Consider the following 16,322-nt stretch of genomic DNA (forward strand, 5'->3'; position numbering starts at 1 on the left):
CATTTTCAACCCTCAGAAGGGCGTACCGATAATGACGGCACAATGGCTGCAGAGATGGTCCCTTTTCCTAGGGGCACACCAATATGACATCGAGTACAAAGGAACTAAACAGCATGGAAATGCTGATGGATTGTCACGCCTACCGTTGCCAACGGTGGAAGAAGAAGACCTTGCAGTGGATCCAATGGAGTTATTCCACTCGACCATAGTCGAATGTCTCCCTGTGACGAATGCAAACATAGAAAAGGAAACACGGAATGACCCGACACTATCACGGATCTATGATTTAACAGTGAAGGGATGGCCAGCACATGGTGAACCACTGCTGCCAGCATTCTCGCCGAGAAGAGAACAGCTGTCAGTGTGCAGAGGAACCTTGATGTGTGGATCCAGAGTAGTAATTCCACCTAAGTTGACGGATAGAGTGCTCAATGAGCTTCATGAGGGTCATCTGGGTGGGGTAAAAATGAAGAACTTAGCCAGAGCGTTTGTGTGGTGGCCGGGAATCGATAGAGAAATCGAAGAGATGACCAAAAGCTGTGCAGGATGCCAGAAGGTCCAAAACGCCCCACCACAAGCTCCTCTGCATCCATGGGAGTGGCCCTCATCTCCATGGCAAAGGGTGCACATTGATTTTGCTGGTCCCTTCATGGACTCGATGTTTTTAATTGCGGTGGATGCACATTCAAAGTGGCCAGAGGTAATAAAAATGTCCTCAACCAACACGGAAAAAACTATCACAGTTTTGCGAACCATATTCGCCAGGAATGGGCTGCCTGAACAGATTTGCTCTGACAATGGACCACAGTTTGTGTCTGAAGAGTTCCGGAGGTTCTTAAAGAACAATGGCGTTAAGCATTACACATCTGCCCCATATCATCCAGCCACTAATGGATTGGCCGAGAGGTTTGTCCAAACATTCAAGCAGGCTATCAAGGCAATGTGTAATGAAGATATACCCCTACAACACAAGGTGGACAACTTCTTGTTTGCCTACCGGAATGCGACACATGCGGTTACCAACCAAACTCCAGCCATGATGTTCTTCAATCGAAGACTACGATGCCGCTTGGATTTGGTTAAGCCAAACGTCCGAAGAGATGTGGAGAACAGGCAGTTTCAGAATATGAATGAAAGGCCGACCAGGAGTTTTAAGATAGGTCAACCAGTTTTGGCCCGGGACTACCGCACTGAGAAATGGCAGCCAGGAACGATTTGCACACGACAAGGACCTCTCATGTATACCGTGGACGTTGGGGAGAGCATTGTAAGACGCCATGCTGACCAGATTCTAGAGTCACTGGAAAACGTCAACTCCACACCACGATCTGATACACCTGGGAATGAAATTGACGTTCTAATTGCAGCTACCGCAGAACCGGTAATATTGGAAGCAGATGAACCAAACAAAGACATTGATCCCGACGCAACATTGCCAGAAGAACCTGATACCCCAAAGAGGCGTTATCCAGACAGAATCAGGAAGCCTCCTCAAAGACTGAACTTATAATTGCTTAAACTTAACCAATGTATCTAGCAACAGTAATTGTGATTGTAATTCGTTATCATTTAGTTGTTAAATGACTGTTATGTACTGTTTATCTAAAAGGGGAGGAATTGTTGTGTATGTACCTTTAAGAGAATAACTGGTCTCAGACTGCAGTACCGGCAGTGACCACCCCTGTATAAAAGGCGCTAGAGAGCCTCTGTTTTTTTAGTTTTCACTATTGACTTCCACCAGTAAAGACTTGTTTGTTTTCACTCCTGCTGGTCCGTGTCTCAATCATTCACGGACTTAACAAAAGGATGTAAGGAAATCAGGCTAATAGCCCCATTTAGATCTAGCATTGTCCCATCTGTGCTGAAATTGCTATAATTTTTTGAATACCAATATCTGTTACACTTGGCATTTTGAGAAAACCGTGTAACTGCTACAGATTAGTTTCGCTGGTGCTAACTTAAGTCCCTCTGATTTAAATCTAAATTCCGAGCATAGGGACAGTGATCGAATAGTGTATGAAATCGCAAGTGTCAACAGTAAGCTTGCAAATTGAATGTCCGATTTCCCCCGCCCCCTGTCAATGTGACCATTAAAATTTAGAAATTGATACATTACTTCAGTCAGGAGATTATAAATGAAGAACGGTTGGGGAGTGGGAAATTAATTTGGTTGTACCGTGCGGTGCCATTGAGTGCTAGAATGCCAGTTTATGTCTTTTAATTCAGCACATGGATAATATTTCCATAAGAACATAAGAAATAGGAGCAGGAGTAGGTCATAGGGCCCTTCGAGCCTGCTCGGCCATTCAATAAGATCATGGCTGATCTTCTAGCTCAACTCCACCTTCCCGCACTATCCCCATATCCATTGGTTCCCTCAGTATCCAAAAATCTATCGATCTCTGTCTTGAATATACCCAGCCAGAGGAAAAATCCTCCCAGCATCTACCATGTCAAGCGCCGTAAGAATTTTATATGTTTCAATGAGATTACCTCTCATTCTTCTAAACTCAAGAGAATATAGGCCTAGTCTACTCAATCTCTCCTCATAGGACAATCCCCTCATCCCAGGAACCAGTCTAGTGAATCTATGTTGCACGCCCTCAAAGGCAAGTATGTCTGTGCTTAGGTAAGGAGAGCAGAACTGTACACAGTACTCCAGGTGTGGCCTCACTAAGTCCCTTCCACGTTAACGTGACGCACTGCATGGAGGCCAAGCCATTCTATGTGGAGGGAGGACAAGTCACTCCACACCCTTCTCCGGCAGCTCCTGATAAATAGGTGCAGAGCACTCGGGCGGGGACCTCGGATCAGCTTGCTTGCTATTTTTAGCCAGGGATTTTGTGCGTGGAAAAAGGAAGGGGGAAGAATGTTTTTTTTTAAGTTACACAAATGCTCAAAGGTTTCCTCTAATCTTCACAAGCCTAGGCGAATACCAGCACTCACCGCTCTCTTCAGCTGGCTCCAACAAAGAGCAGCAGATATGCAAATATGTTTGTGAGTTGCATAAACCTTTAATACAAATGTCTTAAGTCTGTGCAAAATCTATGCTTCTGTTTCTATTAAAATACGTCTGATGAATGAACGTTCCATAAATTTCCAGTGGTGGCACAGAGGCGTGAGTGTTTTGGGGGGATTTTTCCTCCTCTTTCTCTCAATTTTCTCCTATCCTGAAGACATTGAATCTTTCCGAGGCTCTGGCTTCATGGGTTGCAAGTGGCCCTTGGGTCACTTGCTCAGATAGCCATTTTTTTTGTATTTGTGCGATCCTAGTCAGAGAGTGCCAGCAAGATGTTCGACCGTGGAAACATCACAGCCAAGGTTGACCTTGTTTTCAACCTGCATAAAATTCCAGCAGTGGTTGCTGGGTAGCGGTCAAGAACCCTGGTCATCTTTCTCCTCTGCTTTAGCTTGTGGGCATCAAAAAGAAAATTTCAAAAGTCAAGAAAGATGAAGAGGATTGCAGAAAGCAACTTGTAGTACCTCTAGTGCCACTCGGGCTGAGATAGTTAACTCAGCATAAACCAAGTCTTTAATTTGCTGGCTTAGTTACTGTGTATTAACCAGGTAAGCCACCAGGGGAGCTACTTCAGTTGAAAGGTTAATTCAAGGGCTGCAGTCCAGATTGATGGTGCCTTTTTCTTTCTTTAGAGGAACGGCCACGATGGCTCGAATTCCCATGGGCAAAGTTCTTCTGCGAAACGTCATCCGCCACACAGATGCGCACAACAAGGTAAATTTGTTAGGTTTTTAACCTCAAATCTGCAGTAAAGAATGTTTCTGGGTAACAAACCTTACACTAAAGACATCTCCCGGCTGAAGAGATCGCTCATACTGCATTGTGCCGACTACAGCTGTGTAACATGTTTTATCGTTCTTGTTTCTACATTTACATTCAGTTATTGCAAGGTAGCATAAAGTAGATAAGTAAAGGTGCTTTACACTTGGAACTAATTTTGAAATGGATGTTTGTGTTGGCACAGTTGTGTAATATGTCAAATGTTTTAATTGGTTTCTTTTAAAGACCTTTTGACTCCATTTGATGTGACAACAACAGCTTGCATTTATACAGCGCCTTTTAATGTAGTAAAAGTCACATGGTGCTTCTCAGGCACGTTATTAAACAAAACTTGATACCAAGCCACATAAGGTGATATTAGGGCAGATGGAGGTAGGTTTTAAGGAGTGTCTTAAAGGAAGAAAGAGAGGCGGAGGAGTTTAGAGAGGGGCATTACAGAGCTTTAGGGCCCAGGCAGCTGAAGGCACGGCCGCCAATGGTGGAGCGATTATAATCAGGGATGCTCAAGAGGCCAGAATTAGAGGAGCGCAGATATCTTGGAGGGTTGTAGGGCTGGAGGAGATTACAGCGATAGGGAGGGGCGAGGAGATGGACGGATTTGAAAACAAGGATGAGAATTTTAAAATCAAGGCGTTACTCAACCGGGAGCCAATGTAGATCAGCGAGCACAGGAGCGATGGGTGAACGGGGACTTGGTGCGAGTTAGGATACAGGTAGCAGAGTTTGTTTTTTTTAGAGCTCAAGTTTATGAAGGTTGGAAGATGGGGGACTGACCAGGGATGGGTTGGAATAGTCAAATAGAAGTGAATATTGTCATAACATAGAAACAGAGGTTCTGTGGGTTCGGTTTAGAATGCATTTCACATAATGGAGCAGTGAATGAGCATTAACACAGTTAATTATTTTCATTGGAGTTACATTTCTGGACTGTGCAATTATGGTTGATGAGGAAAGTTTAGACAGTTTAATTGAGAATGTTTTGAAATTTTGAAGTGCATCATGGCGTACTGGGATATAAACAAAAAATGCTGGAAATACTCAGCAGGCCAGGCAGCATCTGTGGAGAGAGAACCAGAGTTAATGTTTCTCTCTCCACAGATGCTGCCTGGCTTGCTGAGTATTTCCAGCATTTTCTGTGTTTATATAATCAGATTTCCAGCATCCGCAGTATTTTGCCTTTGTATGGAGTACTGGGATATGTGTTTGCGCCTGCAGTTCCCACATTGCTGGCTTCCTGTTCTCGGCTGCGTTAACGTTGAAAGGCACTGACCAGTGGCCAATCACTTACCTGGGGTGACGGGTAGGGAAGAATTAGAGTAGTCCATAGTTCCAGCTGGGGAACGTTGGATCAGCTTAGCCGCAGTCCGTGCATTGTCCTGGGGACAATAATACTTTGGGGGTGGGGGAGGGGGGAGAGGATTCCCAGGAAAGAGGCAACTCCAGTTGTGTCTTGGAGCTGATTACTTTGAGAGAGAGAGATTACACACAAAGGTTGGTGACATGAATCAGTCATTCATGAAAGAAAGACTTATGAAATAATACTGAACGGCCTGCGGGTGGCGCTGTCCAGGGAGAGTATAACTACTTGGGCACGGGCCCAGTTTGCGCAGGACATTCTTAACAGGAACTAGTGAAGGACACAACTAGACCTCCATGTTGTAAAACAGTTGATTAAAGCTTTGTTTAACGCTTAGACTAAGTGCCTAGTAGTTTTCTTACGTCAGTTGGTCTCCATTATTCGATGCAATGTTCCACCTGAGGTGCACGGCTGTGTGCCAATCGCAAGTTCCCGCGCAGGCTGCTCACCGGCTCCTGCTGCTGGAAGAGATACTTCGCAGCAAAATTAAAGGAAAAAAAAGTGGGAGCATTGATTAGATCTGACGGTGATCCTTCTCTCATTGCTGGACAACCAAAGTGTTGCAGCCACAGCTCAGTTCCTGCAGCCTCCTATCTTCTCCCCATATCCTACAGCAGCCGTACTCATTTTACCCCACCTTGTAAGAATGAAAAGTTGAGTAACACTACACACGATTCAAACCCAAGACTTTCTGTCCTTGAGCTCCTGACCTGGTCGGCTACCTGACCCGTTTCAGTGAACCAGGCAGCACTCCAGGGAGGGTTTTTTTAATCTTCCCTTCTGACTGTTTTGCAGATTCAAGAAGAGTCGGAAATGTGGAAAATTAGAGAAAAAGAGAAGCAAACAAATGAGATGAGGTTTTTCCAACGGAGAAGGAAAGCTTCTGAGAGCTTGCCGGGGTAAGCATCTAATACTGCTCTTCTGAGAAACTTGAGTCTAGGATAGAATTATGTTCTTATCCTCCTTGTAGCATTGCAGAATTTGGAACTGCTCACTTGCTATCATAGGTGAGGGGGACAAGTCCCAAAAGTCTATTTTACTTTGTATTATTGTGTGGTTTTTAATTGCAGCATTGACTGATTATTTTTTTAAAGGGTGCGTTTCATTTAATAATGGTATTTATTTCTGTAGTCATTCCCATTACTGTATTGGGTTTGGAGACTCATTATTATTCATATCCAGAATTCAAAGTTTGAAGTGATCCAAGGGAATGGAGGTGAAAGTCTTCTGACGGCCTGGGGTGTTTAGTCACGGACAAGATTCTGTCCAAAAAAGGCCTAATGCGTAAAGGCACCACTTGGTGTACTACTAAGAAAAGCAGACCAGAGGGCCCCAATCTCTGCTGCTCCTAGGATGGAGTTGGGTTCCCTCAATCAGGCTCAATACCCTGGGCGAGGAAGGAACCCCTTGATCGCCATCTAGTGACCCTATTGAAAACTGAAAGAAGAGGAATGAGCTCAACTGTGATGCCGTGCGCAGTCGATTACCCTGCCAATACACACTAACAGGTCACATGAAGAATAATTGGGTGACTGAAAAAGAAAATGAAAGACTTGCATTTATAGAGTGCCTTTCACGACCACCGGACGTCTCAAAGCAATTTACAACCAATGAAGTACTTTTTGAAGTGTAGTCACTGTTGTAATGTGGGAAACGTGGCAGCAATTTGCACACAGCAAGCTCCCACAAACAGCAATGTGATAATGACCAGATAATCTGTTTTTTAGTAATGTTGATTGAGGGATAAATATTGGCCAGGACACCAGGGTTAACTCCCCAGCTCTTCGAAATAGTGTCATGGGATTTTTTACATCCACCTGAGAGAGCAGACAGGGCCTCAGTTTAACATCTCATCCGAAAGACGGCACATCCGACAGTGCGGCACTCCCTCAGCACTGCACTGGAATGTCAGCTTAGGTTTTTGTGCTCAAGTCCCTGGCGTGAGTCTTGAACCCACAACCCTCTGACTTGGAGGCTGGCTGGTTACAGGATAGTACTGGCAAAGATATGGCAGCAAGGTTGCCTGCCCACCCCTTTAAATCAGGAAATTATGTGTGGCAGTGGGAACCAATAACAAAAGGGAAGGGCAGAGTGAATTATATTCTTACTAAAAACGATCATAATCTGTGCCAGCAATAGAATGCGGTGCGATGGGTACGATGAAGAGGAGGAAGACAGAAAGGCAGCTGCTCTTAAGGCCTTGATCACTCCACAGGATGAGCGTGAAACCAGATACTGGACAAAGAAGCTGTATGAATTTGAAGCAAGTGATCCAAACAGGTGAGCTCCATGAAACCTTTTGTTAATTGACAGGAAATGCTGTGCTCTTTAGGTGAAGTTGTGGACCAGTAACTAATTACTTCAGTGTCATATCCGTAACACGTGCATCCTATTTAAAAAAAAACGCAATACAGTCTACTCCTAGAACATAAGAAATAGGAGCAGGAGTAGGCCATACGGCCCCTCGAGCCTGCTCCGCCATTCAATAAGATCATGGCTGATCTTCGTCCTCAACTCCACTTTCCCGCCCAATCCCCATATCCCTTGATTCCCTTAGAGTCCAAAAATCTATCGATCCCAGTCTCCTGATGGTTCGAATTCATTTTTGCTGTTAAAGAAAGTTGAATTATCAGATGATTTGAATTAGGTGACTTTGAATTGAGAGGAGTACATTGTGTTCTGGGAAAAAGAAATCTTGTACAGGATTTTGAATGGAGTATTTATTTGAAAATTATAGGACTGCATCTTTTTTATAAATACAACAGCGACAGCCACGGGCCAAAATTGGATCACCATTTCTGCACTTGGATTTCAGTTGGGGTGCGAGTCACCTTGTAAAGTGAATTTTTTTTCATAAACTTTTTTAAAATTACAGACCTGTTTTCAAATGAATACTCGCAAGAGAGTACCACCATTTACGGATTTCTGTATTTATTTTAATTTCCATTTGCTTTATTTTCCTTTTGGAGATGCTGATAGAGATGTTTTAAGTAACCAGTATAGAAAAAACAAGTTGTGCTTCAGTTAATCTTTGACACTGATTGTCTAGTCAATCGGTGATCAATTCTCCCAGACACTTTTGAGATCAAGCTCTGTTTTGCTGGCAATTTTAGCTGATTGATCAGTTATTCTTGTGTACAATTGATTTGTACAAGACCGCTCTCTTTGAAGGAAGCTGTATTAATTTTACACATTGGCAGAGAGCTTAGGAGCATCAAAAATGACCGTTGTAGAACGTTCTGTAGGTATTTCCGACACGGGCTTTTCTGTGCTCGAAGCATTCAATTACCATTAATTGTTTCTGCCTGTACATGGTTTAGTGCGCGCTAATCTGGCAAGGGATTAGAAAGGTGCATTTGTCCCGCTCTTCAAAACTGTCACGGTGAAGCAGGACTAGTAAGTGCTATTGTACTGATAAGATCAGATTGGCAGCCTGATGGCATGGCAACTTGGCGAGCCCCCGGTAATTTGTCTCTGTGTTCCTCGAGTGGTGAGCAATGTGTCCTCCTCCTTGGGCTGCCAGTGGGCGTGTGGTTAGAGCAAACCAAATCGTTCCTCTTGGGGAGGAAAGGACAATCTGACAGTGAGTCAATGTGTGGCCACTCTTATGCAGCTGATTACAGAGCAGCACCACCAGAGGCTTGGAACAGATCACTGACCTGCCCCGTCGGATGGGCAAAGGTGCATTGTCCAAGACAGGAACGAGGGGGAGACAAAAGATGGGGTCAGTTGTATCACCTCACCACGCACCTGGCACTTTCCTCGGCTTTATTGCTCAGTACAGGAAACTCTCGATTTACCGGCACCGAAATAACCGGAAATTTCTGTTCACCGGCAAAATTCAGGAGTAGGTTCAGGTAAGTTTTACTTCGTATTGGTGGCCGTTCCTGGATCTGTGGCTGTGTAATCGGGGTTCCTGCACTTGTTGCTACAGGGACGCTTGGTCTGTGGCCAGGGTTCCTGCACTTGTTGCTAAGCAACAGGGAAGCCTGGATTTGTTGCTGTGTACGGAGCTCTCGTACCTTTTAACTATACCTCTCTGTAATCTGGACTTTTTGATAAACCAGCACCACGCCGATCCTGTCGGTGCCGGATATAAAAGAGTTTCCTGTACCACACCCAGTGGTGCACTTATCCGCTCAGCTATCGGAACTCTGAATAAGTACCTTGTGAAATTTTAGGTTGCTCCCTAGGGACATTCCACTGTTGTAGTGAGGTGAATCTCGCTCTGGCTGTTCAATTAAGATCACGTAGTGTTAATAGCTTGACAAAAACACAACAGATTTAAAGGGACAGACCAGTGTGGTAGGAGCTTGCCCCTGTAGTTTTTGTTCTCTATCATTAAGGGTTGGTGCTGAGGAGAGACGAGGTGTTTGATTTGTAGAAAGGGGTGTGTGGGGGCGGGAGGGGGGCAATCAGCCACTCCAACTCCTTTAGTGTACTACTCGGCAATTTGCTCGAGTGGCATTGGTGCAGATTTGGAAGGAGGTAGCATTCCTGCTTTGCTAACAACAGAATGGTGCATGGCACAAGAGAGGATGGACATTGTGAGGTTTGGAGTTTTTACACAGGAAACTCTCGTTCAAACGGCACCTAAATATCCAGAATTCTCTATTAACCGGCAAAATTCAGGAGTAGGTTCAGGTAAGTTTTACTGTATATTAGTGGCCATGTAACCGGCGTTCCTGCACCTGTGGCCGTGTAACAGGGACTCCTGGATCTGTGGCCGTGTAACCGGGACTCCTGCACAAGTGGCCGTGTAACCGGGGTTCCTGCACCTGTGGCCGTGTAACAGGGACTCCTGGATCTGTGGCCGTGTAACCGGGACTCCTGCACAAGTGCCATGTAACCGGGGTTCCTGCAACTGTGTCTCTGTAACGGGGCTCTCGTATCTTGGTAGGTATACATCTCCGTTATCCGGAATTTTTAATCAACCGGCACCATTCCGGTCCCTTAGGTGCCGGATACCAAAGAGTTTTCTGTATTTGGTCAAGACTGATTATTAGTTAGAATTTGAGGAGCATCTGTTACCTCAAAAAATCTCTCATGATCTAATTGAATGGCGGAGCAGGCTCGAAGGGCCGAATGGCCTACTCCTGCTCCTATCTTCTATGCTTCTATACTACAGGAAATCCATTCGGGTCTTAGGCAATGTTCCCACTAAGGTGATCGCGCGGCTGCGCAGTAATCTGAAAGGTGCTGTGCAGGCTGCCCACTGGCTGTTATATTGTAAATACCGTGCGTGCTCAAAAATTTAAAGGAACCGCGCATTCAAAGAGGCTGTGCAGAACAAAGCGCAGCCTCCAGGGAACTTTGGTCTTGGGGCTCTACCAGGTCACTAGGTAATGCACGGTAATCAGGTACAAAGACTTCTCTGTGGGGAAGTGCCTAACCTCTACTTGGAATTGTCTTGCAAATTCAAGAGCTTTGTGTGACAAATCACGATCGCACACCTGTGAACCACACCGCTTCTTGGAAATCTTTTCATTGGTCATGTCTTCTTTTTGCTTTAGCAGACAATGTTGAGAGTACTCTAGTTTTTTTAAAATTTTAAATCATGCTGTAATTACACTGTCTCACACAGTTTTGTTTGTTTGTTCAGATGGGGTCACAGTGGCTACAAAGAACTTTACCCAGAGGAATTTGAGTCCAAGAGGTAAGAACAAAAGCAGGTCAGCATGGTTAGAAATACGGTGAGTTTACTGTAATCTTCAACATGAATGTAAATTAGGAAGAGATTGAATGTGTATAACATGCTCCTGGTTTGAATCTAAGGGGTTTTAAATGGGGAGTGGGCGGGGCCGGGCGGGGTGTGAAATGTCAGCTGGAATTCCTGCATCCGATTCCTATCTGGAAGCGTATCCTGGAGGTGGACACACCGAGCGACAACAGGATTGGATTCAGCTGTGATAGCCTCCATTGTAGAATAGCTGATTGCTGACTTTCTAGCCTTGCATATGCGCAGCGGCCACTTGAGTCGGGTACCAGTTGCCACTGCTCTTGGGAAGGAGAGAACATAAGATGTTAAGTCATTTCAATTGCAGTTGCGTCTAAGTCTGTAAAGTTATCGAAAGTAAATGTGTCCGGTTGTAGAGTTCCTCCACTATTCCTGAGGGATATTATTGACCACATGGTTTACATGGGACAGTCAGATTCCAAAACCAAGAGGAGAAATCTGCCTCCCCAGCAAGCTTCATCTTCAGCCTCTGCAGGCAATCCCAGGAAGGCACAAAAAGCTTGTCCGCCAGCTGTGTATTCGTTCTAACCACCTGACCCCCCCCCCCCCCCCACCACTTGCTACCTTCATACCTGCCGACCTTCCACTTCCCAATTGCCCCTTTCATCCCCAGTGCCAAGTTTGCCTCCCATCCACCCTCTCCCTCGGCTGCCCTCGGACTCATCCTGCTTGCTGTGAGGTCAGCCTTAGTCTGGCAGCGGCTCACTTAGTATCAGAATCAGCTGATTCCCTGAACATGGATTCCGCCCCTTGTTTAAAAAAAAAACCTCAACTGCAGCACAATCAGGACTTTGCAAATACGCCCTGCCCACACTATGGGAGCCTCTGCCTCTTAAAACCTTCGTCCATTGATATTGGCAGTGAAGTGGGAGATTCGCTAGCATAATTTTTTTTTAAATCCCAGTCATCAACTGTAGCCTATTTCCAGATTCTGATAAATATCTGGTTACAGGTGAAAGTAGAGCTTTCCGTAAGAGCTCATCTTTATTTTTAATTTCCAGTGACCAAAAGGACAGCAGCGACGGACGCACTGCCAATGGGGCAAAAACCATGCACCTGAAGTCTTCAAAATCGAATTCCCGAAAACGTAAGCGAGCCAGTAAATCAAATAAGAAGAAACGAAAAAAGAAGTCCAGCAAAAAGCTGAGGAGGAAGAAAAGTCTGCGGAGCAGCGATTCTTCAAGTGACAGTGAAAGCTCGGAGGAGGACTCTGATCACAGGAAACGGAGAAAAGCAAAGAAGAAGCATCGCAAAAAAACTGCGAAAAAGCAAAAGAAACCGTCCTCCACCTCCTGTGAGAGCGAGAGCGATTCGTCACACAGCAGCGATTCTGACACAAGTAGCAAGGACGAAAGTGATTCCAGGAATCACCTGGAGAAAAGGAGGAAGAAGAGCAAGAAAAAGCATCAGAGAAACGTTCCCAAAGTAGAAGGTGAGAAAGAGATGAGAAATAGTAGAAAGAGGAAAAATTGGAAAATAGCACACAATGATACCTCTGATGACAGTGGAGAAGATGACTTGAATTAGATCTGTACCTTGAAAATCTTGTCTTCAAGTTCCTAAGCAACCTATTTGAATCGTGTATACTTAGCCATTGAGCCAGACCAAGTGCATCATTTGGTCTAACTCACCTGGTCTAAAAATGATTTGGTGCTAGGTATGAATTTTGCTTCAAAAGGTTGTTGTACAGTGCCGACTTTCACTTGGCTCGCAAATTGATGTCCACTTTATCTGAATATTGCACACTATGTAATACTGTGCTTCTGCAGTAATTAATAAGAAGGTGCGGGATTAAGAGCCTTAGGGGCTAGGCCTGTACAAAGCAGAACCACGCCACGCCTTGCTTTAAATCTGATTGCCTCCTCTTGGTTTTGCACATGGCTTCCTTGTACCACACACCAAAGTTGTGGAAACATTCTGTCATTGACCTCGGAGTTGTCTGTAATATATATCAAACGCACACCCTGTGTCTGATTTCATTGCTCAGCGCTCTTCAGTCATTCCAAACAGGCAAAATCAGAAAGATGCTTAAAATTTAAACCTACACTTTGTGCTTCTGTATGGGCTTGAGTTGTCAGTTGCAAAAAGTGGAGGACATGATAACCAGAGTGACTTTTCATTCTGTCTGACTTAAGCTGTATAAATTGGTACTTCCCCAGTGCTGGAGAACTGGGTTTGTTTTGGCTCGGGAAGAAGTGGTGTGAAGTAAAATGATGATTAGTGAGAAGAGGGGCCAAGGTAACCTTACTGCTAGTGCAGTGATGTTTGCTGCTGCAACGTGAACGGGCAAACTTCCACAACGGTGAAAGTCTGCAATAAAAGGTTTTGATACTGTGCTGTTGAATGGAAGAATTGAGTGGAAGAGCTTGCTTTTGATTGCAACGGGTGCTTACAGCTCTTTGGATCAAAGGTATTAGATTGCACAATCAGTAGCTATATACTGGAGTGCATTATAGTGGTCGTCTACTTCCCCAGATGCTTCTTCCTAGCCCTGATCCCTTGAAACTCTAATAACTTGATTGATTTTAACTGTACTTTTCTCAACTGACTTATATCTGTTTTTGTTACAAAAGATTAATTATTCTCTGCAAAATCCAAGGCATAGGCAAAAACCTAAAACAGATCAAGGAAAAGGTAGCGGAAGCAGAGATAATGGGCAAATTTATTTTTTTTAAAACGTTAGTTTAATAAAGGCACTTTGATCAGTTTTATATTGGTTCTACACAAAAAAGTAGAATTTTACTTGATAATACAGGAAACTTTCGATTAACCGGCACCTAAATAACCGGAAATGACGGTTAACCGGCAAAATTCAGGAGTAGGTTCAGGTAACTTTTATTACTTTTATTACTCCATTTGTTGCTGTGCAAGCGTGTGGCTGCAGCTGTTGCTAAGCTACAGAGACGCTTGCAACTTGTTCCCATTGTTCTGAAGCTGTTGCTTTGTTGCTTTATACGGAGCTCTGAGCTCCGTATCTTTTACTATAGCGTTCGGTTATCCGGAATTTTTGATGAACCGGCACCACGTCGGTCCCGTCCGTGCCGGATAAAAAAAAGTTTCCTGTATTGGAGCATTTTTCGTTCAATTTGCTCCCTGCCTTGGGGATAGAGTTGAATGGCTATACTGCCCAAGCGGCCATTTCTTCTGTGTAAGTCTACACAGTAAGTGTTGGCAGGCTATATAAGCATATCCATCCATCCATAGCTGAGCCCAATCTGATGCTCACTTGATGCACGTACACATGCACTTTCCAAAATGCAATTCAGAGCAAGAATGCGTCAGGCTCAGGGATGCCAAAGCCAATTGTAGCACTCGCTACAGTCAGCCAATTTGGCACAGTCTAAGAACCAAACTTAAGATTTTCTGGTCTTTTTATTATATAGCTTTACTGAGTAAGCTTTCGGGGACTTAGCAGCTCGAGTTTATTCTCTCCCCCGGGGAATTTTTCCCCCTAGCTCTTCCCTACACTCCTTTTCTGAAAGGCACTGACTCCTGATTGGATCTGGTTCCAGAAGCACTGGCAGCTCTCCAGATACTTCACCCAAGTGGTCATTCTTTGCTTGAGGCTGGACAGACGGTGTCAGCAGGCTGATCGGATGCGTAGCTTCTGAGTGGAGTGATGATGGGTTGTAAGAAATGACCTCCGAGTTAAGTGTGTATTGAATAAATTAAAGCCAGTGCGTCTCTAACTTTATAGTGAATGCTCCTGGTTCATCATTCGATTTCTTGGCCAATGAGTGTATGTCCTGGTTTGTCTGAATAAAATCTGCTCCCAAACTGTGCTGGGTTACGATGGGAAGCATATGCAGGAAACTCTCGATTTACCGGCACCCAAACAACCGGAAATCTCGGTTAACCGGCAAAATTCAGGAATAGGTTCAGTTAAGTTTTTCTTCATATTAGGTGGCCGTTTCTTGATTCTTGGCTGTGTAATCGGGGGTTCCTGCACTTGTTGCTAAGCAACAGGGACGCTTGGTCTGTGGCTGGGCTTCTTGCACCCGTTGCTAAGCAACAGGGAAGCCTGGATTTGTTGCTGCGTACGGAGCTCTCGTACCTTTTAACTATACCTCTCTGTAATCCGGACTTTTTGATAAACCGGCACCACGCCGGTCCCGTCGGTGCCGGATAATAAAGAGTTTCCTGTACTTCAAATGGCTAATGGATTGACTTTGTTCTGATTATGGATTTTTTTTGTTCATGACATTTAATGGGATCCTGTTCTTTTAAATTAAAAGCAATGACATCCTTTTTGGCAGGGAGCAGCTAGTTTCTGCACCATATTCTGTGTACAAATCTCAGGCTCTATGGGATCAGTGTTATTTTTTTTTTTGGCAAGAGTTCTTTTGCATTATATCCTCCACTCGCTAGTGCTATTAACCAGTAAATATTTTCTGCTCTGATGTGTCCTGAAACCTATGTTCTTAGTAAGCCTTCAACACAAGAGAGACGAGCCATTGTAGAAAAATATTCACTGCTTTACGTACAATTGGTGTGTTTTAAGCCCCTGTTCTATTAATAGAACTACTCTGGGTACTGCTTGGCATTGTACAAGGTTATGTGTCAGATATTCCTGCCAATATTTATTGGTGTTGTCTTTTCCCATGTTGCTAAGTAACAAAAGTTTTTAAAAAAAATCCATTTTGTATTTAATCTTTAGAATATTAAAGCATGATTTTTTTTTTGCTGAATAAATATTTTAACACTTAGATTTTTGTTGACTGACTGCTAACATCCATGAATTGCAAACATTGTAAGTAGTGATGCTGTTTACTGTTGAAAAGGTGCAAATATGAAATCATGTGCTATATTCCTCACTTGTCAGGTGCTGTGAAGAATACAGAATAAATCCTGCTTGGGTTTTTTTACTTCGTTTTCCAAGCCTTTTCACTCCGTTGCAGACCGGAAGTGCTCTGGTGGTTGAATTGCGCTCCTCGCTTGAGTTCTGTAGGAATGCACTTTGACAGAATAACATCACACACAAGTTACAGCCCCAAGCTACGGTGGTCAAAGTGGATGACTTCATGATGCAGCCTCTGATTTTTCTCCCATTTCAATTTTTCTTGCCTTCCATCTCGTCTCCCCTAAGGTGGTAACACACGCTGACGTAAGTTCCATTATTAGCAGTGGCCCTCCCGTGCCAGCGGCCTCCCCTAAGGAGTGGCTGGTAAATGAGGGAGCCAATCACAGCCAACTGTTCTCGAGCAAAAAAACCAGAAGATGCTGGAGATTCGCTGGGCCAATCAGCACCTGGGAGACTCAATCCAGCTGAAACATTTCCACATTTTCCTCTTTCAGATGCCTGCTGTGTGTATATTTTTCATTTTCTGTTTTCAAACCAGCATCGCCATTGTTTTCTTCTTAATCACTGATTCTGTTCTTGCCTAATGCCCACATCTATAGGACAGATAAACTCGGTGTTCTCTACCTAA

At 44.2% G+C, this 16,322-nt stretch overlaps 1 protein-coding gene across 4 annotated transcripts in view; it reads left to right on the forward strand.

Annotated features, from left to right (window-relative positions):
- nkapd1 (NKAP domain containing 1) overlaps positions 1-15,758 on the forward strand; it is a 22,531-nt gene extending 6,773 nt beyond the window's left edge. For 2 of the 4 annotated variants that reach the window (XM_085967911.1, XM_085967914.1), the window contains exons 2-6: positions 3,652-3,733; positions 5,952-6,055; positions 7,290-7,436; positions 10,759-10,812; positions 11,895-15,758. In XM_085967911.1, coding sequence (XP_085824037.1) covers positions 3,652-3,733; positions 5,952-6,055; positions 7,290-7,436; positions 10,759-10,812; positions 11,895-12,420 — 913 coding nt within the window. In that variant the 3' untranslated portion in view covers positions 12,421-15,758. The remainder of the gene's footprint in view (positions 1-3,651; positions 3,734-5,951; positions 6,056-7,289; positions 7,437-10,758; positions 10,813-11,894) is intronic. The other 2 variants (XM_085967913.1, XM_085967912.1) reach the window with 2 other exon arrangements.
- Positions 15,759-16,322: the final 564 nt, after the last annotated feature.

This window comes from Somniosus microcephalus, chromosome 26, assembly GCF_052327205.1.
Source record: "Somniosus microcephalus isolate GS21.2 chromosome 26, FLI_Smic_1.0, whole genome shotgun sequence".
NCBI lineage: Eukaryota > Metazoa > Chordata > Chondrichthyes > Squaliformes > Somniosidae > Somniosus > Somniosus microcephalus.